Below are 26,680 nucleotides of genomic sequence, written 5' to 3'. Positions count from 1 at the left end.
GCAGTGGGGAGGGGCTGCACGGGGCACTTGTGGGGCTGCCGTGACCCCCCGCACTGGGGAGGTCCTGGGGCAGGGATAACCCCACCGGGGGACCGGCTGGGCTGGGCGCTGCGGCTGCGCTCAGCCAGGCCATGGCCCCATGCGGGAAACCTGGCTGCGAGGGGAGGGGGGCAGTGGGGCACTGCACCAGCCTCCACCCATGGCGACACAGCACAGGCTGCGGCTCCTGCTGCCCCCAGTGCAAGGAAGTGCTGAGAACGGACCGATGGCAGGGAAACCTCCAGCAAGGCCTTGGCAGGCAGCAAAGCCCTGGCTCAGTGCTGAAGCAGAAGTTTCCTCCTGCCAGGCGTGGGCAGCTGGTGCATCCTGCCTCTGGGAATGTCCCCCAGAGCCCCCAGATGATGCCACACACGGGTCTGTGTCTCTCCACATTGCCCAGGGAGAGCTCGCAGGCGCTTGCGCATGCCCTGGATCACCTCTGGCACCTCTGGTGTCACCCAGTGTTTCCATGGCAGCAGCTGACTCCCACCTTCCACCACCTTGGACTGGAAATGGGAGGGGGGACAAGGAGCTCGCACACTTCTGTGCACCTCTTTTGGGCACACGGCAGCTTAAGCAGGATGAATCCCACAACCGTCCTGGGGGTTGGTGGCGTGCATGGGATGGAGGTGTCTGCCCCACCACCTGGAGGGCTTCTCCCCAAAGAAATGAGGGGCCCAGGCTGACTCAGCTCACTCACTCCCCGAAGCCTGGGGAAACGACTTCCCTGCTGGGTGCAGGAGCAGCTCCTCTGCCAGGAGCCGCAGTGCTGAGGGCACTGCCTGCCCGTGCTGAGCTGAGCTGAGACAAAACGGAGGGAAGCTCCGGACGCTCAGGAGGGAGGCAGCAGCTGAGAGCTCCTTCTGGCAGAAATGGGCAGAGCCCTTCCAGTGGGAAGTCTCTGGCTGCAGGGCAGTGCTGCTGAGCTGCTCGCGGGGTCCTGGAGACCTCGCGCAGGTGATGGTTGAGACCATCTTTCCAGAGAGCTCTCTCGGTGGAGCAGCTGGTGCTTTAGGGCAGGGACTTGCTGCCACAGTGTCCGAGGGACAGGGCGGCACGGCTTCTTTCTACCGGGGAGGGCGGCAGGGCTGTGCGAGCAGGGCGTGCGTGCAGCCAGGTGTGTCCAGGGCTGTGCCTGAGAGCAGTGTCCTGGGAGGTCAGGGTGCCCAGGGCCATGCCTCTGTCACCTGCCTTGGTCAGCACTCAGCCCACCTGGGCAACTGCCTGCAGCGCTGCGTGGAGAAGCCATGGTGGGAAGTAGCAGCCCACAGAAGGGCAGGATCTTGCTGTCCCAGATCAGAGGCTGTGTGGGGCAAGGCTGCTCAGAGCTGCTGCTCAGCCCCAGGAGCTTGCCCGGAGGAAAGTCAAGGCAGGGACCACTCCACAGGGAAGGAGGTTTCCTGAGTGTTGGCTTTCTGTTCCATGCTGTTGTTTTGGGGGAAGGGAAAAGGAGGTGCCAAGGCTGGAGAAGAGCTGGAGACTGGGGAGGCTGCTGAGGGGTCAGCAGGTCTGTGGGGAAGCTCAGAAAGTGCTTTTGCCCCTGCTCTGCCCACGCACAGCAGCAGCAGCAGCAGCAGCTCTGCTGGCCCCAGGAGCCTTTGTGGCAGCTGCTCCTTGGCACCTGCCAAGAGGTGGGTGCCCCAAGGCAGTGCCCTGCTGCCGGGAGGGCTCTCTGGGGCACAGCCAAGTGCCCCAGAAGTGGGCTGGTGTGTGTTGGCTAAGGCAGGCAATAGACATGGGAGAGGGCATTTGGTGCTGGCAGGAAAAGCAGCAGGCGGTGGAGCCATGGTGCGAGAAGGGGAGGAAGGCAGAACAGAAGTGCGGTGGGAGGGAGAATTAGGGAATTTAGCTCTCTTCTCCTCCAGTGCAGATGTTTTCCTCCCAGAAAACCCCACATGGCCTCTGCCAGCCCGCAGAGCCTCTGCCCCACAGGCCCCAGGGCCAGGCCAGGCACTGCCTTCTCTGCAGACAGACCTCTGGCTTAGGAGAGAGTCCGATTCCAACGAGATGTTACTCCAGCCTAGGCCTCTCTTGCAAAGGCTGGAGCAGCAGCAAGTACACGGAGGTTCTGCTTGCAAACTGCAGCTCACTAAGTGCTTGAGGTCAGTGTTCTGAGAGCTGCTGGTGCTTCAGCACAGTCTTTCTAGCACAGGCTGGAACAGCAGCAAGTAGGTGCAGAACAGCCAAAAATGCACTGATTGCCCCAACAGGGTCTTCTTCCAGCAGCCTGGGGCCTGGGAGCTTCCTCAGCCAGAGGCAGGAGCCACAAAGCCTTTGTCCGCTTGGTCCTTCCAGAAGCACACCCCCACCTTGGGCTGAAAGCACATCGTCAATGTGTGGCAGGGCCAGATGCGCCTCCTTGCTTGGCTTCTCTCTTCCTCTTCAAAGCACTTCTGCTGGGCTTCTTCTCACCTCTGCAGGGCAAGGAGATACGGCTTTCAGCGACCTCTCTCTTGCCTCTCCTTCCTGACCAAGAGCTGTTAGCTCACAGCCTGCCCCGGTGCATGCAAAGTTCAGATGTGGTCATTTACTCCCCAAGAGGCCTTACTCCTCCTGCAGCAAATACCCTCTGGCACTTTATTGCCCAGCCATTCCCTGTGCTTTGGTCCTTCTGTAGCTCTTATTTGGGGAGCCTAAAACATGGAGAGGAATGAGAGGTTCTGGTTTTGGTTTGTTTGAAAAGATTGATCCCTACCAGAAGCAAGCAAGGCAGAAAGACATCTTGGGCTGGCTTTTTCCTCCAGACCACGTTTGTCACAGCAGAGAGTCAGCTGCCCGTATGGGAGCATGATTTGGATCGGAAAAGGGTGCGGGAACTCCTCATCACAAAGGCCTTAAGCCATACTGGGGAGCCAAAGTCCTCAGGTAAAGCCCACAATTTTCTCAGCCTGGTCTTCAAGTTCGGCCTCAGAACACAAGTGGGCCTCTTGGCATGCTGGGCTGCCACCTTCAGCAGGAGCTCTCCTGGACGGGCTGAGTTCTTGCTTTTCTCTTTACTCATACAATTTCAAGAAGAAAACAAGAACTCCCCAGCAGTGTCCCCGGCCACACTGAGATGACTGTGGCTCCTAATGGCTCCATTCGCAGAAGGGCCCAGGAAGAGTCTGCATAGGTATTGTCAGAGAAGGAAAGCTCCTCAGATCCATTGGAGATGTGGGCCTTCCACTCGTGTATACAGTGTGCTTCCCAGGCTCTGACAAAGGAAAGGTATGGGCGGAGGAGGAGGGCAAACTGGTTCCTCTGGAGTCCCTGCTTTGTGACAGGACCTATTTCAAAGCACAGAGCTCATCAGAGAGGTCCTTTTTGCTCCAGGATCTTTTCCTCACCCAGCACTGTGATTTGTTTCTCTACAGCTTTTAACACTTGCTGGCGTGTCCACAAACCTCTTGCCTAACACTAGCATTTTTGAATGTCATCCCGTGCTGACTGGCAGCAATGTCATTTATTGGCTTCTGAGACTTTATCTGACTGTGCTCGATGCAGGAAGACACTGAGGGTCTTCTTGGTTGGTTTACATAGTCCTGTAGAGGAGTTTCCCTGGAAAAAAAGGAAGTTTCGACAGGGCAAGTGGTACCCGTGTGTGTGTTTGTGTATGCATATACATCTCCATCGAGAAGGCTCAGCAGAAAGCGGCTAAAAGATTTGTCCTCCATAAAACTGCCTTTCTGAGCTGTGAAGGAAGATGGGACGCTTGGAGACAGAGAGACCTGCAGGGGTCCAAGTTGGCCAATGGTGTAAGTAGATATGGTCGGTGGGTTTTCTGAAAACGTGTGGTGCATATCACAGAATCACAGAATGGGTAAGGTTGGAAGGGGCCTCAGGAGATCATCTAGTCCTACTTCCCTGCTCAGGCAGGGTCACTTAGACCATGTTAGACAGGGTTGCATCCGGGCAGGGTCTGAATCTCCCCAGAGAAGGAGACTCCACAATGTCTCTGGGAAACCTCTGCCAGTGCTCGGTCACTCTCACAGGAAAGAAATTCCTCCTCATATTGAGGCGGAGCTTCCACTGGTTCTGTTTGTGCCTGTTGCCTCTTGTCCTGTTGCATGGCACTAGTGAAAAGAGTTCGGCCCCATCCCTTTGACGAGGATATCCAGTGGAATTTCCTTCACTCTCTTTCAAGAGCCCGTTGAGTGATAATCAAACACAAAAAATCAAATGTCTTCCTCTGTGTGGGTCCCCTTCATTTTGATTTCCTCTGAGGGCTTTACATCTCTCTACATTTTTGCACCGTCCACTCCCATGTACTATTTATTTCCACAAACGCTTTGGGCTACGTGTGCTGTAAAACTAACACTGGATATTTTCCCCTCTCCCAGGTGCAGGTGAAGTTGGAAGTGCATGTGTTGGCCTCCACGCATCTACTGAAGAATCTGCAGCAAATGCAGATACACCCCATGACTCCACTTTCCAGGGCAATACAGAGGCATTGTGATATTCTAAACAAAAAGGATGTGACTGGCACAAAACACTACACAGAGCTGGTGAAAAATATTTGCTTTACACAGCACGGTAATGGTTTCCCACTAAATGGTCTGGCTGTGAGAAATCCTTGCCGCAGGCTGAACCTAAACTCCAAGGGATTTCAAAAATTGCCAGGCTCACTGCACTTCCCTCTAACAAGCCTGCAGGGATATGGAGCATGTCTGGCGCCGTAAAGTCCATGTCCCTTCTCGTGCGAGTAACCAACTGGCTAACCTTTCTTCTGCGGCTTGGTGGAGCTGCCTAAGTATTTTGTATGGAAGCACACGTGTGGTCTTGCTCAAGTCAGGTGCTGCCTTTTAGCCACAGCAGTCCCTCTGCTCCCTTCCATTCTCGTCCTGCTACAGACATGTAGCGTTTTCAGCGTTCTCTTAGCACTGAGCACATTGCTCTTGGATCTGTTCTGTGTCCCCTACTTCAGTCCTCATGCACTGGAAAACCCTGTAGTGAAGCCGAAAGCTTTCCGAGGGCTCAGCCGGCAGCGCTGGGCACTACAGATTGCTGCTGCTTCCGTGCGCCTCTGGAGGTGGCTGTAAAAGCACGGTCGAGTGAGAGGAGTGCCAAGACAACTACAGTGTGGTTTTGTTATACGAGTTTCACTACGCCACGTTGGTTTGGAGATACCTTAATGTTGCAGCTCTAGAGGCTTTCAGGCACTAGACTAACCACGCTGCCACTCCGGGGACACTTCCTCTGAGAAGTCCAGGGATGTTAAGATACAGGTGTGTCTGCCCCCGCCTCCTCATTCCTCAATCCTTTCTAGAAGCTGGCCTGACAGACGAGCCAAGCTTTCGGTTACTGTGACTTGCTGGTCACGCCAGAGCTGTAGCCCTGCTGAAGGGCAGAGTAAAGGGTGTCTCAGTAACACGAGTTTCTCAGCGAGTTCTCTGCCGTCATCGAACACCTGCATTTGTCATCCCACAGCTGCACGCGTGCCCCTTGGAGGGCAGTGATCCCAGGCTGCTGGGACAGGGGAAGTTCCTTCCAAGGGCTGCTGAGGAAGAGCGGTTGTACTGCGGGGAAGAAAGAGCTCGGAAATTCTCTTCTACCTAGGATTTCTCAGTCCCTGAGAGGCAGGAGCCGTCACCTGGCTTCAGCGGTGCTTGGGAGGTGACTTGCGCCTCATCAGCTCCTAGGCCAGCAGCAGGCACGTGGATTTCCTCCTGGTTCTGATGCCACTTCTCCCGAAGAACCACCAGCACCAGGCCCAGTGCCCCTTTGGGAGCTTCCGAGGTCACTTCTGGTAGGCCAGGAGCAGGCCCACTGCTGCTGCTCCACTTCAGGAGGTCACTTCTGCCTCAGGACCTGACAGGTCAGTGGCAGGCCCAGGATGGCAGTGCTGACTGCGAGGCCACTACTCCCTCAGGCCCGGAGAGACCAGTGGCAGGCACAAGGCTATGATGCTGAGTGTGAGGGCACTTGTGCTTGCACCCGGGAGCCTCGCAGCAGGAAAATGGTGTCAGTGCTGACAGGGAGGTGATTCCAGCCACACCCACTTGGAAGCCAGGAGGAGGAACCTTGCTGCTGCTTCTGCTAGTGAGCTCACTTGCGCCTCAAGACCTGAGAGGCCACCAGTGGCCACAAGGCGGCTGTTAGTGCCTGGGAAGGAGCAACCACCTTGCGGAGGCAGCAGGGGTGTTGGCAAGCTCAGTGCCGGAGGGGAGAGCAGCAGGTGTTGTGCAGCTGCTTCCAGGAGGGCTCCACGCTGTCTCCCATTGCTTCTTCATCAATGTCCTGATGAAGCAGGGACTTGGTGAGTAACCAGGGAGGGGTGCTGATACCTGGCTGTGCTGGAAAGGAGCTTTTCAGAGAAGGACCTGGGGGCTGTGGTGGGCACCAAGCTGACCATGAACCAGCAATGTGCTCTGGTGGCAAAGAGCAGCCATGGTATCCTGGGCTGCATCAGGAAGAGCATTGCCAGCAGGTGGAGGCAGGTAATCCTTCCCCTCTGCTCAGCACTGGTGAGGCCGCACCTGGAGAGCTTGGTCCACCAGCACAAGAGAAACATGGACCTACTGGAGTGAGTCCAACCACAAAGAAGACTAAGGGCCTGGAGCATCTCCTGTATGAGGAGAGACAGAGATAGCTGGGCCTGTTCAGTGTATAAGGGGAGAAGGCTCAGAGCAATTTGAATGTACAGAAGTACCTGATGGGGACATGGCATAAAGAAGACAGAGACAGATTCTTCTGTGACAGCCAGTGGCAGGATGGGAGGCAACAGGCACATGTAGAAATACAAGAAATTCCATTGAAATATAAGAAAAGACTTTCCACTGCAAGAGCGATGGAACACCAGACCAAGTTGCTCAGCAGGACTGTGAGTCTCCATCCTTGCTGCTGCTCAAAACCCAACTGGACACAGTCTCAGTCAGCATGCTCCAGGTATACCTCCAGGTATAAAAGAAAAGAGGGTGGAGGCAGATGTTTTCTTCCAGGGGTGCTTTCCAACTTCAGCAATGCGTTGATTCAGTGATTTGGTGATGCTGCCATTTGTGAAGTCACTTGTGAGCTGCCTAGAGGAACTTTGCTTCTCCATGGAAGAACTCCTCTGTATCACAGAGCAGTCAGTGCCTCTGCAAATTACTTCTCAAGGGCTTCAGCGAGGGGTGGGGGCTTTTTCTTCAGGGCCTCGTACAGGCGATCCTTGCACCAGGGAGTCCAGCTCGGCATCAGCCTGAACAGCTCACACATCATGGTGTGGGATGTTCTCTCCACCAAAATTATTTGGTATTGCTCAAAGTCCAGAACGTTCCTGAGCAGGAGGTCCAGGACACCTTTCACTTCAACAACGCATTCAATGAGCTCCACTCGGTGCCTATCGACAAAGTGTTCCCCTGGGGAGGCCAGAAGCAAAGGGTTAGTCATCTGTGGACACACTGGTGCTCTTTCAGCTGCTTCACAGGTCATGGAGCAGCAGCCACTTCACAGCGGGGTTTGCCTGAGCTAGCACGACCCAAGGAGGAAATGAATGGCACCACGGAGCACCCAGTCCTCTCTGTTATTAGTGAGTGATGGCACCGTCTAGCCGAAAGCTGAAAGCATTCTAGTGTGAATGTCTAATTCAAACTGGGGCTGTGCCGGGGCCAATGCTGTGTTTTAGAGTGGGTGTTTGAGCCCCAGCCCCTGGTTTTGAGGCGTTTCGCCCCCAAAAGTCTCACCTGTCACTGCCAACATTTGAGCAGATTCTTTGGGGATTTGTTCTCTGCCCCTAAAGCCTGTGGGACAGCAAAACAGAAAAGAAATGAGAGGGGAAGCAATGGGAGGGAGCTCCAATCTTGCACAGTCGATGAGGCGCTGCAGAAGGGAGGGACAGAGCAGACACCTTTCCAAAGGAGGCTCCTTCCCTTAGGGGACTAGGACTCCCAGGCCACCTCCCAGCCTTGCGGGTGACCCTCTCTCACGGCTGCTCCCATCCCCATCGAGCCAGTGCCATCAAGTGACAGCACAGCTAACCGCAGCCCTACCAGAGACCACCACTGCACGGTGTGAACTGGCCATGGGAAATGCTGGAGCTACGGATGATGTTCCATGAGCACCTCTGAAAGGGAGGAAACATTCCATCAACTGGTTCAATCTGTATGTCTTGCTGGGAACTCACTGCATTGGAGTTTTAAGCTAATTTCAGACAGTGTCATGGCAAAAACAGTCAATCGAGCTCATCACCCTTGGTTTGTTCTGCAGCAACCCTGCACATGTCAACATGGCCGCCCCAATAATACGCCAATGACACGCACACGCCAACGGCACGGCTGTCCCACACACATGCCAATGAGACACACACACGCCAAGGATACGGCTGCCCCTTTCACAGGCAAAGACATGGACACGGCAGCCCCACGCACACGGCAGCCCCACGCACACCCATATGCAGGGCAATTGGGACCAGTGGGACAACATCCCCCCCTGCTTACCCCCACCCCGGGTGCCCAGGCGTCCAGGCACCCCTCAGCCCCCCATCCTGGGGGGCATCCAAGCACCCCCCTGGGCCCCCACCACCCCTGGGACCCAGCATCCAGACACCCCACTGCCTCCCCCCACACCAGGCGTCCAGGCTTCCCGACACCCCTCTGCCCCCCTCACACGAGGGGTCCAGGCGTCCGGGCCCCTCCTTTCACGTGCCCAGGAAATCCCCATCCCTTCCCACGACAGGGGCCCAGGCGTCCGAGCACCCCCCCTTCCCCCCGCCCCCCGTCACCCGAGCGCCGGCTCGGACGCCTGGGCCCCTCGCCGCGCCCCCTTCCCTCCCCCAGGCCCAGCGATGCCGCTGCCGCCCCGCGCCGGGAACTGCAATCCCAGCAGGCAGCGCGGCCGCCGAGCCCCGCCCCCTCCCTGGCGCCTCCTCGAGCCCTGACAGAGGGGACGAGAGAGACACGGAGCTGCTGGAGAGAGGGCGGCGTGGGGCTGCGAAGGTGGTCGGGGGCTGGAGCAGCTGCCCTCCGAAGAACGGCTGCGAGAGCTGGGGCTGTTTAGCCTGCGGAGGAGAAGCCTGAGGGGGATCTTATCAGTGTGTCTAAGTACCTGAAGGGAGGGTATCAAGGGGACAGGGCCAAACTCTTTTCAGTAGTGCCGTGCGACAGGACTAGAGGCAGCGGGCACAAACTGAACCAGCGGACGCTCCGCCTGAATATGAGGAGGAATTTCTTCACAGTTGTCATAAATTTCACTCAATCAGTGTAGCCAATGTAAGAATTTTATTAATTACAGCAAGCAAGATATAGGCAAATATCAGCACTGGGCGACACGGGAGTCTTCGCTCTGCCAACTGCCGCACCGGGTGGGTCCCAGTTCCTCTTTTTATATCATTCCGTCTTCCTGTTGTAACAGCATTCTGCGCATGTGAGTCCTGTTGCTAGGGTTCTAGTTTCTTCTCATTCGTTGGAGGCCGATCGTTGACCTTTTATGGTATAGCCAAGTGATTGGCCAAAGTTCCTTTAACTTCTCATTCGCTGGAGTTGGATCGTTGACCTTTTATGGTATAGCCAAGTGATTGGCCAAAGTTCCTTTAATCTTTTAAACCGGTTAGGCAAAGCCATCTTTTTCACAATACGTATTACTAGGTTCTTTGTTGTTTTGCAAAATGAAAACAGGATACATATCTGGTTCTACTACAATTCCCCCATTTCTCTTATCCTGATTCATTTTGCTCATTATATTGGCGTAATTCTTCCGCGGCTAGTTCTAATATTTGCAAACTCTCTGTATCAGGCAGGCGGTTATATCTGGTGAGATATGGACCCAACAGCACCCGCTAATTGTACAATCAACACAAGAATTTGCAGAGTCAAGGGGGAAGTCCTGCGTTGAAGGAGGGAGCGCGCTTCGGTGGATCTACAGGGGGTACCAATTCCAGTCCCTTTCACGGGGCTGTATCCTGAACGTCCTACGGGTGTCCGAATCCGGAGGTTTCGTTCTCCACTAGCTGTTACCCCTCTGCCTCGCTCGTCGACCCGGTTGCTTCGAGCCACAAGGTGAACCATCTTCTCAGCAGCAAGGATATTCTTCAGGAGCCCTCCTAGACAACACCCGCAGTTCTGTATATAAATTTTAGTTCTGGTGGTCAATCAAGGCGGAACCGCACGGGATACCTCTCAGATAAGTTCCCTAGATATAAGCGATTCCGCCAGTTTTCTCGCCAGGAATTTTCTAGCCGCAATGGGCTTACCACTTGCCTCTGCAAATTTTACAAAGGAAAAGATTCAACCATGGGTACCTCATACATTCCCTCCTCCCGAGTGGAGATTCAGTTCCTCTGGGCATTTGATGTTTGAGTTCTGCTAGTCCCTTTCCTCTGTATTTTTAACTTCAATCCTCCGGGTCTTCCAATTATTTGCCACTCGGAAGTTGATTCGAGTTTGGGGCCAGGATCTTGGATTTCCACCGGTCCCTTAATTCTGCTGGCATGAGTCCATCCTTTTTCCGCCGTCCGAACTGCAGCTTCTGTAGTCAATAACACAAGGTAAGGCCCCTCCCATTGTGGGGTCAAAGTTGCTTCCTTCCATGTTTTGATCATTACCCAGTCACCCGGCCGTGCACAATGCAACTTTAAGTCTAACGGCGGTCTCTGCGCTAAGATTCCTTTTTTCCATAACTCTTTCCTGTATTTCATTAATTGAGTAACATAATTGGCCGTGATCTGATCTCTGACTATTGGGTGATCCTGCGGTTCTCCCATATTGTAAGGCATTCCATACAACATTTCGAATGGGGAGACCCCCATGTCCGTTCTGGGTTGTGTCCTAACATTTAGTAGAGCTAACGGCAAACATTTTATCCATGACAGTTTGGTCTCAATCATGAGCTTTGTTAACTGTTTTTTTATTTCTCCATTCATTCTTTCTACTCGCCCTGAACTTTAGGGATGCCAGGGGGTATGATGGTCCCATCTAACCCCTAATGCAGTCATAGTGTCGGTCACAATTCTAGACGCGAAATGGGGGCCCCGATCAGAATCAATAGTCTCTGTAATCCCATAGCGGGGGATAAGTTGTTCTAAGAGGATTTTGACTACCACCTGAGCAGTGGCTCTTGCTGTGGGAAAAGCCTCCACATAATGGGTCAAATGGTCCACCATTACTAATAGGTATTTATACCTTCCAATCTTTGGCAGTTCAGTAAAATCTACCTGAATATGTGCAAACGGCCGCCGCGCTGCCGGTCGTCCCCCTCGCACGGGGTGCCGTAGATGGGCCTTGTTCACCTTCAAGCAGGTGACACGTCCTCGTACCACCTGTTTTGCCAGGTCGTCGGCCCCAAAACACATGTATTGTATAGTAAATTGATCCACTAGCGCCTGCACCCCCCAATGTGTCCGACCATGTATCCTCCTCATAATTTCCATAGCTACTGATTTTGGTAATACTATTCTGTTTCCCCCCGGAAGTTTCCACCGCCCCTGGGAGTCTCGCCTCAGCCCCATCTTTTCCAGCCTTTCCTGCTCACACGTGGTAAAACTGTACACTCTCCAAGGTGGGTCATGGACCGATTCCTCAGGCCTCCGATCCTTAACAGATGCAATCCGTCACAAGCAACTTCCCATTTTCTCGATAAACATGGCAAGGAGGTTGCAGATGTATTCTCCCACAAATCTGACATTGTGTTCCCTGGGAGATACGCAAAGTTAATAGTGCGGCCCTCTTTGCTTCTTGGTCTGCGGCATTATTCCCTCTACTTCTGAAATCTTTTCCTCTCTGGTGCCCTTTCAAATGTACCACAGCAATTTCCTTAGGCCCCCTCAGAGCTAGCAATACTCTTCTGATCAAATTCTGATGTATCAGGCTCTTGCCCTGGGAGTTCATCAGTCCCCTCTCTTCCCACATCTTGCCAAAAGTATGCACAACCCCATATGCATATTTCGAGTCGGTATATATAGTACCTATTTTACCTTGCAATATCTGCAGGGCTCGTAGTAAAGCATAAAGCTCGCAGGCCTGTGCCAACCAAGACTTGTGCAGTGGCCCCGACTCGAGGACTGTTAACTCCTTTCCTGAAGTTATTGCATATCCAGGCGCCCTTTCACCATTAACAACCCTAGAGGACCCGTCCACAAATAGTCTGTCTCCCACCTCTAATTCTTCTTCTTCCAAATCTGGCCGTATCTTTGTTTGCTCTTCTATGACAGCCAGTCATGCGTCAAATTGTTCTCATTTGGTTCTCCATATAAAAATTGAGCTAGGTTCTGCATGCTAGCTATCTCTAAGGATAATTTTGGGGAGTCTAATAGAATGCCTTTGTATCTTAAAAGTCGGGCATCTGTTACCACTTCTCGGCCTTTTGTTGTAATACTCCCCTGATACTATGAGGGGTAACACATGCAGCTGCCCGGTAAGGGTGATCTTGTTGGCCTCTTCAACGAGTAACGCACAGGCTACTATAGCCTGTAGACAAGTAGGCCATCCCCGACTTACTGGATCTAGCAATTTGGACAGATATCCTACGGGCTTCTTTTTACCCGCCCATTCTTGCATCAATACTCCATAAGCCGTACCGTCATCTGTGTTGATGAACAGATAAAAGGGTCTCTTAACGTCAGGAAGGCTCAGCACCAGAGCATTGACTAAGTCATGTCGCAATTCCTTTAAGCATTCCTCATCTTCATTGCTCCATTTTAGTAGTCCCTCCTGGCTCAATTTGTCATACAGGAATTTGACTTTCGCGCTATAGTTTTCTATCCATTGTCGGCAATACCCGACAAGTCCTAAAAGTTGGCGTATTTGTTTCTTATTCCTAGGAGGTGGCAGCGGTAAGATCCCACTTACCCTTTCGGGGTCTGTTCTCTTCTCTCCCTTCCGAAGATAGTGCCCCAGGTATTTTACCTCTTCCTCAACGAATTGTAGCTTAGCTTTTGACACTTTTAGCCCTTTTTCATTGAGGAAGTTCGGGAGCTTAATGCTTTCTTCACGGACTCTATCTTCAGTCTCACCTGCGATTAAGAGGTCATCCACATATTGGATGAGGGTGATTCCTTCCCCCGTGTGATACTCCTGCAAAATTTGTTCTAGAGCTTGTCCAAATAAATTTGGGGATTCTGTAAATCCCTGGGGAAGTACCGTCCACCTCAACTGTTGTCTTCTATGCGTGTCTGGGTCTTCCCACTCAAATGCAAAATAGTCTCTACTCTGTTCGTCCAGAGGACATGTCCAGAATGCATCTTTGAGATCTATCACACTATAGTATTGTTTTTCAGGCCCCAATCTACTCAATATAGTATAGGGGTTTGCCACTACCGGAAAGCGGGCCACAGTTCTTTTATTAATTTCCCTTAGATCGTGCACTAGTCGATACGACCCGTCCGCCTTTCTCACGGGCAAAATAGGGGTGTTAAAAGGAGACATACAAGGTTCGAGGAGACCTCTCTCCAGTAACCTCTTTATCTCGGGTTGCAGTCCTTTCCTGCCCTCAGGGGAGATGGAATATTGTTTAATTCTTACAGGTATCTCTGGGTTTCTAATAATAACTGAGAAAGGCGCTATATCAAGTTTCCCAACACTGTTAGGAGTGTACCAAACTTCGGGGTTAATCTTTCCTTCATCTTCCACCCTTAAAGGGCAGAGTTTAATCCTTATTTCTTTGTCTATTACTTCCATATTAATACCTAATTCCGTAATCAGATCCCTCCCTAACAAGTTAAAATCTGCCTCTGGGACTAATAGCAGGTTCCCCAGTCCCATTTTAGATTCTGTTTCAATTAATACATTCTTAATTGTAGGGACCTCAAAGGGTTCCCCTTTGGCTCCCACTACTTGAGCTATTTCTCTAGGTATCTTACATCCCTTTGGGATTTTCTGAACAGTCGATCATTCGGCTCCGGTATCTACCAGAAACTCGACCTCCTGCTGTTGATGATTCCAATTGGGGTTTTGAAGTGGCCATTTGGTGTCCGCTAAAGGCCCCTGAGCGTGTTGGTTATTCCAAATCCGCATTCCTGCCCTTCTAATCATATTCCTCTCCTCGGCTGTGAATAGGATATTCATTATAGCCTGCAACTCCTCCCAGGTATAAATGCTGGGTCCTGAAAATTGATCTAATCTTTCTGATACTCCTAGTGGGTCCTCCAGAAGGTTCCCCATTTCTTTCTTAAAGTCTCGCACATCTCCGGAACTCAATGGGACGGAGATGAATCCTATAACTGGGTTTGGACCCCGGCCTCCAATGGGCATTTCCCGGAGCGGGTATAGACTCTGCTGCTGCGTCCGCTCTGGAGTTATGAGATCTTGACTTAGTTCATCGACCCTAGAGGGATCTTGCGATGCATTAGGAAGGGGGTCGTCTTGGGGTGGTACATAAGGGGGGGGAACTATTGGTATTTCTTCTTTTCCCCTGTTCTCCTTTTCCCTCAAGGAAAGGAGGGCATCTACGCCCGGTCTAGTCACCCATACGCCAGCATACTCGCTCTCCTCCTTACTGAAGGGGATTTTACTTTTCACCCAAAGATTCAACTTCTGCCTAACCCAATCCTCAGATAATCCGAATATTGGCCAGAAAACATTACGGGAAATCTCCCTTCCTCCCCATTCTACCATACAATAATGAATCATCTTTGCCTTATCTTTATCCTTGGTAGTGAGGTAGTGTTTCCAATTGTCTAACATAAACCCCAGTGGACTATCTCTGGGTATCCGAGGAAATTTTATGGAACTCAGGGGCTTGCTTTTCCCCTGTCCCATCTTCTGGAGCGCCTTCTATCGTCAATGTATCCACTCGCTTCCCCTGGTTCATGGCTCACGTCCTTGCGGGCAATGAGAACCGCACTACTGAGGGTCCACACTCGCTTGGGGAATCCGGACTACCAGTCCCCCTCTCACGCATACATTCGCTGCGCCTCCAGGATCCCTGACCCAGACTGAACGGATCTCCTTTTTCACAAAGTATTCACGCGTCCCGCGTCTTCGTCCGGACCTTTGTGCACAAAGTTTATAGGGTCTGCAGGGCTCCTTTGCCTAATATCTTGAAATTTGGGTTCGTCGGTGCAACCGGGACGGGAGATTGGACTGCCAAGGCCACCTATTGATAGGCGGGGCGCCTCCCTGGTAGGCCAAAGAAGATCCCGTCTCACAGGTTACATCCGAGTCACTGCACCAAATTGTCATAAATTTCACTCAATCAGTGTAGCCAATGTAAGAATTTTATTAATTACAGCAAGCAAGATATAGGCAAATATCAGCACTGGGCGACACGGGAGTCTTCGCTCTGCCAACTGCTGCACCGGGTGGGTCCCAGTTCTTCTTTTTATATCATTCCGTCTTCCTGTTGTAACAGCATTCTGCGCATGTGAGTCCTGTTGCTAGGGTTCTAGTTTCTTCTCATTCGTTGGAGGTCGATCGTTGACCTTTTATGGTATAGCCAAGTGATTGGCCAAAGTTCCTTTAATCTTTTAAACCGGTTAGGCAAAGCATCTTTTTCACAATACATATTACTAGGTTCCTTGTTGTTTTGCAAAATGAAAACAGGATACATATCTGGTTCTACTACACAGTGACAGTGACTGAGCACTGGGAGAGGTTACCCAGAGAGGTGGAGGAGTCTCCTTCCCTGGAGAGATTCAAGGCCTCTCTGGATGCAGTCCTATCTACGATGGTCTAGGTGACCCTGTCTGAGCAGGGAGGTTGGACTAGATGATCTCCACAGGTCCCTTCCAACCTTCCTGATTCTGTGATTCTGCTGAGCCTCCTCGCCTCAAGGCCAGCCTCTGGGCTCTGCTGCTCTCCTTCCTACCTGCCCTCAGGCTCTGCAACACCACTAGTTCCCGGGTGCTACAGCCCAGGTGGCCGTGGACTCTGCTGGCACCAAGCCTCCGGGGTGGCTGCTTCCCTTTCTGGCCCTGGGCACCCTCTTTCTTCCCCTCACACCCACAAAAGCCCAGCACTCAAGGGCACCCAAGACACACACAAGAGCTGGCAGTTCCCTGCCACCACGCAGCCAGCACTGGGCCCCAGCAAGGGGGCCCAGGCTCAAGCACTTCCTCTCCTCAGAGGTGTACAGCAGCTTTTTCCTCCTCTCACCACAGGCCCCTTGAACCCAGGACATGTGTTGGCCATGGCAGGGCCCTCTCCACGCCTCTCCCCAACACCAACAAGAAGCAGCACACCCCTAGGCCACAGCCACCGCAGCTGAAGAGCCACAGCACGACAACGGTGTAGAGCTGCCCTGGCAGCAGCCCCCAAGCCCTGACTCCTCAGCTCTCCTCTTCAGGCCTCTCCAAAGTTCCCATGCTGCAAACGGATGATCTCACTGCACACCCAGCCAAGAGGCACCCGACTTGGGGCAGTTGGTTTAATTCAGCTTCAGAGAACTTCCTGTGTGCTCGCGTGGCTCACAAGCAGTGCTGTTGCTGCTGCTGCTGCTGCTGCCGCCGTTGTGGCTGCTGCTGTGGTCACTGCCGCTGCCCCTGGGGCTCCCACTGCCACTTCCCCTCTGTCTGACATGTGGTCTTCGACTGCCCCTGCCACTGGGGCTGCCGCTGTGCCCGCCACTGGGGCTTCCACTGCTGCTGCCACCGCCAGTGGATCTGCTGCTGTCCCTGCCACTGGAGCTTCCACTGCCGCTGCCGCTCTGTCTGACACTGGCACTGGAGCTGCTGCTGTGCCTGCAGCTGCAGTGCCAGTGAGGCTGCTGCTGACACTGGGGCTGTTGCTCTTTCTGACAGTGGGTTTTCCAGTGCCACTGGGGCTCCCGGTGGGGCTGCCGTTCTGTCTGCCACTGATGCTGCCACTGCGATTGCCAGTGGGGCTGCTGCCGGCACTGTGGCTGCCACTGATGCTACCACTGCCCCTGCCACTGCTGCTCTGTCTTCTGTTGCCACCGGGTCTGCTGCTGACACTGCCACTGCTGCTGCTCTTTCTCCTGCTTGTCCCTGTCTCTTCCCATGGCTCTTCTTCCCCCTGGAGAAGGAGGCAGAAAGGAACAGGCTGTGCCCTCCTGCGGCAGAAAGGCCAAGGCCGTCCTGCTAGGGAGGACAGGGGTGCGTAGTGGGGGCCAGAGCCGGTCTCTTTTCCCACAAGGGAAAGGCCTGTTCCCTAACTGTTCCCGTGAGCCTTCCTGTCAGCACCCTTCTGCCAGGAAGGGAAGCCCAGCAAGGCTGAACATCCCTTGCTTGTTCACACCAAAGATCTTACTCATCACACAGCTGAAGAGAAACTCTCCATCTTCTAGCATGGAAACGCCCTGCAGTTCCACAGCCACCAAGCAGAGAGCCCCAGAGGCTTTGTTGGGTTGCTCACAGAGAGCGCTGGAGAGGCAGATACATTGCAGAAGTAGAGCACAGCTGGCATCTCTGAAAACAAAGGCCTGTGCAACGCCTTCCAGGGCCCAGCAGGGCTCTTGTACAACCAGCACCCATAGCACAAGGCCTGGGCAGAGAGCAGGCTGGCACATGAAGGGCCTCAATGAGGAGCACTTACCAATCCACACCTCTGACGGCCTTCACTCAGAGGACACGCAGCTAGTGCTCGGGCTTCTCTCCGTTTCTTCTTCCTGTCCACTGCTGCACTCTGTGCAGAGCACTCAGAGGTGACTGGCACTGGCCTGCAAATACACACCGTGAGGAGGTGATACGAGCACAGGGGGAGTAGGGTCCCCACCTGGCCCTCACCAGCTTCACACCAGCTCCTGCAGCAGAAGGCAGTTCTGCAGCAGAAGCACAGGGCTTCCACTGACTGTGGCCACATCAGTGCATCACCTCCCACCAAAGCACCTGGGGCTGCACGTCATGCCTGAAGGAGAGCTCCAGGAGCCCAAGGGAGACTCTCTCCAGGCAGTGAGGAGAGCAGCAGGGTCATCTGCCAGGACAGGCTCTGAAACACATCATTACCTGCTGTCCTGCCAACTACAAGACTGCTCCGTGGCCCCAAAGGCTCTGTGTTCAGGGGTGGGCAACGGATATTGCTGGGCACCCAGTGTCAAAGAAGGAGAAAGGCATCAAGCATTTACACACAAAGCCCTTAGCAGGTGGACGACATCACAGAGTTCTGCAGAACCCTATCCTCACCCACAGAGCCCAGATGAAGGCAGAGCATGCCTGCAGGCAGGTGGGACCCAGCCGCTGGGAAGACTTGTTCCCAAAGCACTTTCAGAGCAGCCTGCCCTAGCCCTGGCAATGCAGCCCTAACAAACCTGTGCGGAGAGGCTGCTGCCTTTGTCAGGCAGGGGGAAAGAAAGAAGGGAAAGTACTCACGTTGGAAAAATACTTGGAAGAGGTTCAAGGGGCACAATTGAAGCTGCTTTAGTGCCTGTCAGGATTGAATCCCTGCGTATTTTCATCTGCAAAGGTGAGAAAGAGAGGTGAGATGCTGCCAAGGAAAGGCTCTTGCTCCTGGCAAGGGCAGCCCATGTTTCCATGCTACAGAGAAGAAGCTGCCTCTCAGAACTGCAGAAATACCCGTTGCTCTTGTTCACAGCAGCCCCTCCATTCCACACAAGAGCAGCTGCAGGGGAATATGGGCAAAGAGCTAAATGATCTGGCAGGCTTTTGTCCAGGGAAGATCCAAAAGGCTGATCCAGGACAGAATGGAGAGGAGAGAGAGGCAAGCGCAGGGGAAGGCAGCTCACTAAACTCTAGGGCAATGTGCAGGGCAGTCCTGCTAGGGAGGACAGGAGGGCTCTGTGGGGGCTATGGCAGCTCTGTTTCCCCAGAAGAGAAGGTTCTTCCCCAGCCTCTGCTCTGAGCCTTCCCGGGAGCCTTCCTGTCAGCACCCTTTTACCCTGAAGGGAAGCCCAGAAAAGCCTCTGCTCCTTAGGAAACCAGCCCTGCTCTGGCAAAGGTAGCAACACGCTGACATCATGGAAGGTTTTCTTTTTAAAAGGCAGATTTGCTCTTAGAAAGGAGAAACTAGTACTTTAAGACAGCCTTGTTTGAAGATGATGGAGCCAGGCCTCCAGCAACAGCAGTGGCAGCCGAAGCCAAGCAGGAGCCCGGGCAAGCAAAGTCTGGAGTAATTTATCCTCCTTCTAGCTATGTGGCAGAGCTAGGCCCCAAAGTGGCAAAGGTCACCCAGCTCGTGTGCGCCAGCGGGAACCTTGAATCATTCAAATAGTCAAGATGCACAAAAGCATTGCCTTACCTAGCAGCAAGCCCTCAAACCAGAGCTGCATGCTCTCCAGCGCTGCCTCTGAAAACAAGTCAGTTGTGGGGTGAAGCAGCAAGGCGCTTTACTCAGCCTTCAAACACTTGTCCCCATGCTGCAGCAGCCACCCCAGGGCTCTGGGAGGGGAGGGATGACCTGCCCCACACACAGGCTTAGAGGCTGCTGTGTGTTCATGCACACATGATTTTGGCTTTGCACTGTTAGCAGCACCCCACCACCACCGCCCTGAAGATGGCTGCAGCTTATTTTGGGGGATGCTTTTGAAGACAGAAAGGTGCCTCCCATCACTAGGAAAGATTTGTATCACCTTTTATCAGCAAAGCAAGTCACTGACTGTTGCTCTGTAACGTTCGCAGCCCTGATGTGTAACACAGGCTATGACGCATGGCTAGAGCTCTGCCAGCAAAACACTTGAAGGCAGCAGGGTGGCTCTACTGAAGAGGTGAGCTATGAGCAGTTGATGGATGCACCAGCAGCTGCTGCTGGAGGAGAGGGCCACTCTCCAGGCTCACAGCACTTGCTGCCCGTTAAAGCTCCAGCGAGCAGAAGAGGTTTGGGTGCAGGTAGATGGGTACCATGTCATGGTGAGCTAGTGGTAAATAGGTACCTTGCAAAGTCTTCCCCAAGACCTGGTCCCCTCCCACCTCTGCAACACTGAATATGGTACAGTTCAAGTGTTGAAGACAGAATTAAGAAACTATGACAGAGGGAGAAAGCAGCCAGACATGTGCCCTGGCACCAGAGTGAGAACCTAACACCTTTCCTCTCTGCTTTGATCCTGCCTTAACACAACAGCAGTGTGGCTGTATTCCAGCTTAGGCTGTCCCTTGTAGGATGACCTCGTAAGGCCACCGGACCAAGGAAGACAGGCAGCAAACCATTGCCCATCCCGGAACAGAGTCCCTGGGGCCACGGAGCAGTGGCTAATGTAGCTGGCAGCACAGCGCGTAATGCTGTGCCTTGGAGCCTGTCCTGGCAGATGACCCTGCTGCTCGCCTTCCTGCATGGAGAGAAATTTTCACTGTGGTTGTGTCCAGAGCTCTACTTTGGGCATAACGTGCAGCCGTGGGTGTTTTGTTAGGGGGTGATGCCCATATCTGTGGATGTGACCCCAGTCAGTGGGACCCACGTGCTTCTGCTACAGAACTGCCTTCTGCGGCAGAAGCAGGTGCCCAGCTTGTCAGGCCCTACTCCCCCTGTGCTCATGCCACCTCCCCGCGGTGTGTATTTGCAGTCCATTCCTAGGCACCCCAGAGTGCTCTGCCCAGAAGGCAGTGCCAGGCGGGAGGAAGCCATCTTCAGAAGCTGGAGCACCTACTGAGTGGCCTGGGAATGAAGTGGACGAGAATGCCAGAGCAGTAAGTGTCACTGCTGGGGGCCCTTCTTTTCCAGCGTGCTTCCTGCAAAAGCCTTGTGCTATGGGCGCTGGCTTGCAAGAGCCCTTCCCATGGGTTCACTGAGCCCTGCCTGACATCGCCCAGTCCTGCCTTCAAAGGCAGCAGTGGTGAATGTAGTTGTGGAATGCACACGCTGTTGCACCTTGCTCTCCGTGAACACACCAGCAGAGCCTCTGGGGCCCTCCTGCTGGTGGCACTGGAAGTGCTGGGCCTTTCTGTGATAGAAAGTGAAGAGCGAGTGAAGAGTTTCTGCTCAGCTCTGTGATAATTCAGATGCTTGTTTCAAGCAGGAAAGGGATGTTCAGCATGGACAGCAGGAGGATGACCAGTGCCCTCCACCGAGACCAGTGGACCACGGCGCTGTGGTGGTGGCCGGGCCCTGGGGGAAAGGAGCAGGGATGAGTCAGAAACCCCATGTGAGCCTCCCAGCGTGGGAAGGGGAGCAGGGGACTCGCCGAGCGGAGCCGGGGTGGCACTCACTGTGACAGTCGCTGATGTGGATGTCATAGATGTGCAAGTGAGTTTTCAGGGTGAAGAAGAGGCCGATGAGGTAGGCGGCAGGGAGCAGCAGGGACACTGTGTACACCGGGGGCCTGCGGGACACGGCGCTCAGCCCCACGCGAGAGCCCTTTGGAGGCCCCGGCGTTCCCCTGCACCCCACAGAGCTGAGAACACCGGTGGCTGTCCCAGGACAGAGGGAGATGGACGCAGCGTGGTCCAGCCCTGGGACCAGACAGGCACAGCGGTGCCATCCCCAGGAGGGAGGACGCCCTGCCCGCGACCAGGCAGCTCCCCGAGGACCTGTGAGCCAACCACGAAGTGCCACCCCGACACGGGGACCGGGTCCACCCCAGGACACTCACTGGACATGGCTGTAGTAGAGCATGCTGTTGTTCTGCACCTGCAACGGACAGCCCATCAGCGGGGCGAGCGCCATGGCTGTGCCCTGGGCACCCTGCAGTGCCCTTTGCGGGCCGCCGGCGAGGAGCCGGGCGGGCTACGGGCGCCCGTGGGTGCCGCGGTTTGGGGGCTTACCAGGTCGAAGTGGCAGCTCTTGCAGAGGTAGTGGCCCAGCGCGTTCTGGGTGACGTTGTGGCACTCGCCGCACACCAGCCTCCCGTACACCTTGGAGAAGAGCATCGGGGCGAAGACGCCTGCTGGCAGGAGAGGTGGAAGTGGGCGCCAGGCCGCGGCGTGGGACATCCTCCCCCCGCTGGCACCGCCGCCGGGGCACTCACCTCCCACGGAGAGGAAGAGCAGGGCCGAGCTGACACCCGCCGAGCGGCTGTTGAACCTCTGCTCCTGGTGCCGGATGCCTCCTATGACCGTGCACAAGCCCTCGGAGAGAACGTGGCTGTCAGTGTGACCTCGGCGAGGAGGTCCTCTCCTCCTCCCACGCTGGAGGACGGGGGCTTTCGTGACACAAGCGCCTCCTCCCCGCCGGGCTCACCGGGACCAGGACGACGCAGCCCACCAGGGTGCCGTCAGCTCCACCTTGACGATCTCCTCGTAGCACTTGCGGGCGCCCTTGATGAGCGCCGTGATGTAGAAGGTGAGCTCTGTGATGGAGCCGAACGTGGCGTTCACCACCACCCCCACCGCGACGTTGCTCTGCGCCGAGATGTTGCGGGGACGGGAGGCGCAGAGGGTCAACGGGGCGGGAAGCAGTGCCGCGGGGCGGCCCCAGCACCAGGCAGCTGCTCACCTGGCGATGGCCATGCCGATGTAGTAGGAGAGGGGCATGATGGAGAGCAGCGCCAGGGCGAACTTCACGGGCGAGCTCGTCACCCAGTTGCGCCCGTCCACGTAGCCCAGCACCAGCGTCACCACCACCAGCGGCAGCAGGTCTGCGGCGGCCATCAAGGACGTGTCCGAAGTGGGGGAGGGAGGGCGGTGGTTTTTGAGAGGTGGTACCTCAAGGAGGTGCCCAGTTGACGTGTCCCCCCCTATACACAAAAAGGAAGCAGGGGGGAAAAGGATACTGACAGCGAAGACGTTGATGCCGTCCACGGCGTACTTGTAGTAGTAGGCGTTGACGGCGCGGTAGCAGCACTTGATCACCTCCGCCTCCAGCGGCACGTTTGTCTGCGGTGGCGGCAGCGGGGCGATGGAAACCAAGCGGGTGACACTGGTCTGGGTGTCCCCCCCGCCAAAAGCCAGCCCATCGAGAGGGGACCCTCCACTCCCAGCACCAGGGGCCACCCACCATGCGCGGGCGCCGGATGAGCACCCACTCCAGGGGCGGCAGCAGCACCTGGTGGGCCGTGCGGGTGCTCATCTTGGTGACGGAGATGAGGAAGAAGAGGAGCCAGGCGACGAAGCAGACGAGCCCGTGGGCCAGTGCCAGCGCCGGGTAGCCCAGGCAGAGCCACACGGCGGCGGCGGCAGCGCGTTGCTGCAAGGACGGCCCGGTGGCGGCAGTTTTTTAGGGTGGAAAAACCCGAACGGGAGCAGCCGGGCTCCCAAAGAGCCGCCCCTCGGGCCCCGTCCAGCACCTCCCGCGCCGGGCGCTCACCCGGTAGCCGGGGTCCGCGGGGCACCAGCGGCCGGGCGCTGGGCCGCCGAGCAGGGCCGAGGTCTCCCGGGTGCCGTCGGCCTCCGCGGCGGGACCCTGGCGGAGAGTGAGGAGGGGCTGGCGGGGACGGACGTACGGACGGCACCCGGCCGTTACCTCCACCTGCTGGATCACTTTGCTGAAGGGCCAGAGGAAGTAGCCGCCCAGGTCCCTGCAGAGCCGCCCTGCGGGGGCAGCGGCATCGGGACGCGGGGCAGGACCCCGACGCGCACGTCCCGTACACCACCACGACAGCCCGGCCCGGTCGCACCGGGGACGGGCACCTGGGGAAGATTCACCGTAAGGAGCCCCCACGACGGTGAGGAACATCTCGGCGGCCACCAGGACGTAGAGGAGCGCCAGCCACCAGCCGAAGAGCAGCGCATAGAGGACGCTGCCCAACGTCACCGTGGAGCCTGCAGACAGCGACCAACCCCTCCGCTGCTCCGCCAGCCGCTTCGCCACGTGCACGGCGGGGGAGGGGGGGTGTTAACCGGGCTCCCTCCTCCCAACAGGGTTTTGCTGCGAACCCTAGAGCCTCAGCGGCCGCCCACCTCCAAAGCCGCGGATGACGTTCAGGTTGGAGTAGAGCTCCTTCCTGATCTCCGAGCGGTCCTCCCAGGGCTGGGCGGTCGCGTGGCTCTTCCACTTCTTGAAGCCGAACTGCAGAGAGGAGAAGGTCGCGGCCAAAGAAAAGACCCCCTCCCCTCCCGCACAGCAGGATGGGCATGGGCCGCGGGAGTACGGACCCACCTTGACGTCGTTGGAGAGCTTGTTGGCCTCCACCGCGCTCTCGGCCGTCAGCGTGGTCTTTGCCCCGCAGCTCTCGCACGCCGGCACCTCATTCAAGTGCTGCTGGTGGGTGACGACTGCGGGCGAGAGGCGAGCGGGTGTGGGCGCTGGCACAGGGACCCCCTGCGCGGACCCCCCTCGCCGCTGCCGCCGCCGGGCTCCCTACCGGGCAGGATGCGGAGGGCGAGGATGCGGGGGGCGAGGATGCCATGGGGGTGGGAGGCCGAGGGCAGGTCGCCATGCGGGTCGTTAATGGCGGCGCAGCGGCGGTCACAGGGCGAGCCCCACCGCGGGCCCTCGCCCCGCACCTCCGGCTCCCCGGCAGCAGCTGCAAGAGAGGCAGCGGCCAGGACGGGCCGGGCCAGGCTGAGCCGCGCCAAGCCGAGCCTGGGAGGCGCCGCGCGTCCGTCCTCTTGCGGCCCTGGCGCCGCACCGGAGCCCCTGCTTCCCCCCCCCCAAAAAAAACCCCCACCCCCTTCCCAGGCTCATGCACTCCAGCACCCGCTGCAGCCCAACCTAGGAGGGACCCCCGCACACTGTGCAAATCGTCCCCCAGGTGCAACACCCCCGCCATGGAAAGCCACCCCCCCCCCCCAGTGCAATGTCCAGGATCCCTCCCCGTGGGTGCAACACCCAGAAGGGACCTTCCTCCCCTCCCCCCCCATGCAATGCCCCCCCGTGGAAAGCCCCCCAGTGCAAGACTCAGGACCCCTCCCATTGGGTGCAGCAACCCGAAGGGACCCAGAGGCAGCGGCAGTGGAAGCCCCAGTGCAAAAGAGAACAGCAGCCCCAGTGTCAGTAGCAGGCAGCGTGGCAGTGGCAGCGGGAGCCCCGGTGGCAGACAGAGCGGCAGCCCCAGTGTCAATGGCAGTGGCACTGGAAGCCCCAGTGGCAGAGACAGCGGCAGCCCCAGTGTCAGCGGCAGTGGCACTGGAAGCTCCACTGTAAGACACAGTGGCAACCCCAGTGTCAATGGCAGTGGCACTGGAAGCCCCACTGTAAGACACAGTGGCAGCCCCAGTGTCAATGGCAGTGGCACTGGAAGCCCCACTGTAAGACACAGCGGCAGCCCCAGTGTCAATGGCAGTGGCACTGGAAGCCCCACTGTAAGACACAGTGGCAGCCCCAGTGTCAATGGCAGGGGCACTGGAAACCCCACTGTCAAACACAGTGGCAGCCCCAGTGGCACTGGAAGCCCCAGTGTCAGACCAAGTGGCAGCGGCAGTGGCAGTGCCAGACACAGCGGCAGCGGAACTGGAAGCCCCAGTGGCAGACGCAGCAGCAGATCCACTGGCGGTGGCAGCGTCACTGGAAGCCCCAGAGGCAGACGCAGCAGCAGATCCACTGGCGGTGGCAGCGTCACTGGGAGCCCCAGTGGCGGGCACAGCGGCAGCCCAAGTGCCAGCGGCAAACACAGCGGCAGTGACAGTGGGAGCTGCAATGTTGGACACAGCGGGAAACCCGCTCGTAGCAGCAGTGGCAGCGGAAGATCCAATGCTGGACACAACGGCAGCCCCACTGGCAGTGGCAGCGGCACACGAAGACCCAGTGTCAGAAAGACCAACAGCAGCAGTGGGAGGCCCAGGGGCAGCGGCAGTGGCCACAGCAGCAGCCACAACGGCGGCAGCAGCAGCAGCAGCAGCAGCAGCAGCACTGCTTGTGAGCCATGCGAGCACCCAGGAAGTTCTCTGAAGCTGAATTAAACCAACTGCCCCAAGTCGGGTGGCTCTTGGCTGGGTGTGTGGTGAGCTCGTCCGTTTGCAGCGTGGGAGCTTTGGAGAGGATTTAAAGTTAGGGGAGTGGAGTTTACAAGGTAATTTTTATTGGTAATTAATGAAGGGATTAAATAGGACACTTCACACCCCAAACTGAAAGAAGAAATAAAAACTTCCATGCCAAGTCCCACATCATTACATTGGTCTGAAAAGAGGAAGTTGCAAAAACTACCTCTGCTACTTGAAAAGCAGCTCTTCTCCCTGCTGTGACTGTAGTTCAAACCTCTTAATTGACGGGGTATCTGACACCACCGACGCTTGACCCAGCTAACGGAAACGTTTTAAAGTCAGTATGGTTGACCACATACCTTTGACCCTTTCCACCAAATACTCTTGGTTCGCTGCAATATCCAAATACTGCATTATAGCGTACAGAGTTGGCATGACTGGAGCTTTAACAAGCGCTGCTTGTTTCAGATTGCTGACGCTGGCTTCTGCATGCGACAAGAGCCAGCACGACATCTGCATCCACGACAGAAATTTGAACATTCTCCCTTACAAGACGTTAACAAATGCAATGTTACAAGGAGGAACTGGCTTTTTTGTCTCACTATTTACTAAGGTAACTTACTAAGATAATTTACTAAGATTTATACAAAGTTAACAGCTTATCCAATACTCCAAATGTTTGTTTCCAATCCCAGTGAAGTACTAGCTATCTCCCTTAAACCACAGAACGTAAACGCTATGCAGCACTGTGCGGTCGCAAAAGACGACAGTTCCTTATCTGAAGGGCTTGCATTCCATAAGAAAACAGAAACATATGGTGTGAAAAAGGGAAGAAGTAACATCCATATTAAAGAGCAGCAGCAGAGCAGCAAGGTGGAGATGAGGTCAGTAAGTGATCAGTTTTTCACAGGCACCACAACAGATGCAGATCTTGAGGACAGACTACAAACAGGCCAAAAAAAAAAAAAAAAAAAAAAAAAAAAAACAAAGTAGGCTTTGTTTAAATGAAGCCTATCAAATCCTGCTCTTGATTGAGGGGGATATGCATGTGATAAGGCAATGGAAGGAGTTCCTTCAGAGTTGCACTATGAAATTTTAGCTAGAATTCTAGCT

At 55.5% G+C, this 26,680-nt stretch overlaps 1 protein-coding gene across 1 annotated transcript in view; it reads right to left on the bottom strand.

Moving 5' to 3' along the window:
* Window positions 1-25,981, bottom strand: part of LOC134154720 (uncharacterized) — a 30,321-nt gene extending 4,340 nt beyond the window's left edge. The window contains 18 exon segments of the mRNA XM_062601398.1: window positions 12,426-13,557; window positions 20,810-20,876; window positions 20,978-21,090; window positions 21,361-21,398; window positions 21,533-21,651; window positions 21,736-21,835; window positions 21,948-21,982; window positions 21,985-22,121; window positions 22,203-22,344; window positions 22,480-22,582; window positions 22,704-22,892; window positions 23,013-23,108; window positions 23,169-23,236; window positions 23,351-23,467; window positions 23,606-23,714; window positions 23,805-23,950; window positions 24,052-24,171; window positions 25,927-25,981. Of these exon segments, the coding sequence (XP_062457382.1) occupies window positions 12,426-13,557; window positions 20,810-20,876; window positions 20,978-21,090; window positions 21,361-21,398; window positions 21,533-21,651; window positions 21,736-21,835; window positions 21,948-21,982; window positions 21,985-22,121; window positions 22,203-22,344; window positions 22,480-22,582; window positions 22,704-22,892; window positions 23,013-23,108; window positions 23,169-23,236; window positions 23,351-23,467; window positions 23,606-23,714; window positions 23,805-23,950; window positions 24,052-24,171; window positions 25,927-25,981 (2,886 nt within the window).
* Window positions 25,982-26,680: the final 699 nt, after the last annotated feature.

The sequence above is a fragment of the Rhea pennata genome, unplaced genomic scaffold (assembly GCF_028389875.1).
Source record: "Rhea pennata isolate bPtePen1 unplaced genomic scaffold, bPtePen1.pri scaffold_33, whole genome shotgun sequence".
NCBI classification, from domain to species: domain Eukaryota; kingdom Metazoa; phylum Chordata; class Aves; order Rheiformes; family Rheidae; genus Rhea; species Rhea pennata.
The sequence above is the reverse complement of the archived record's forward strand: the minus strand, read 5'-3'. Positions and strand labels throughout refer to the sequence as shown.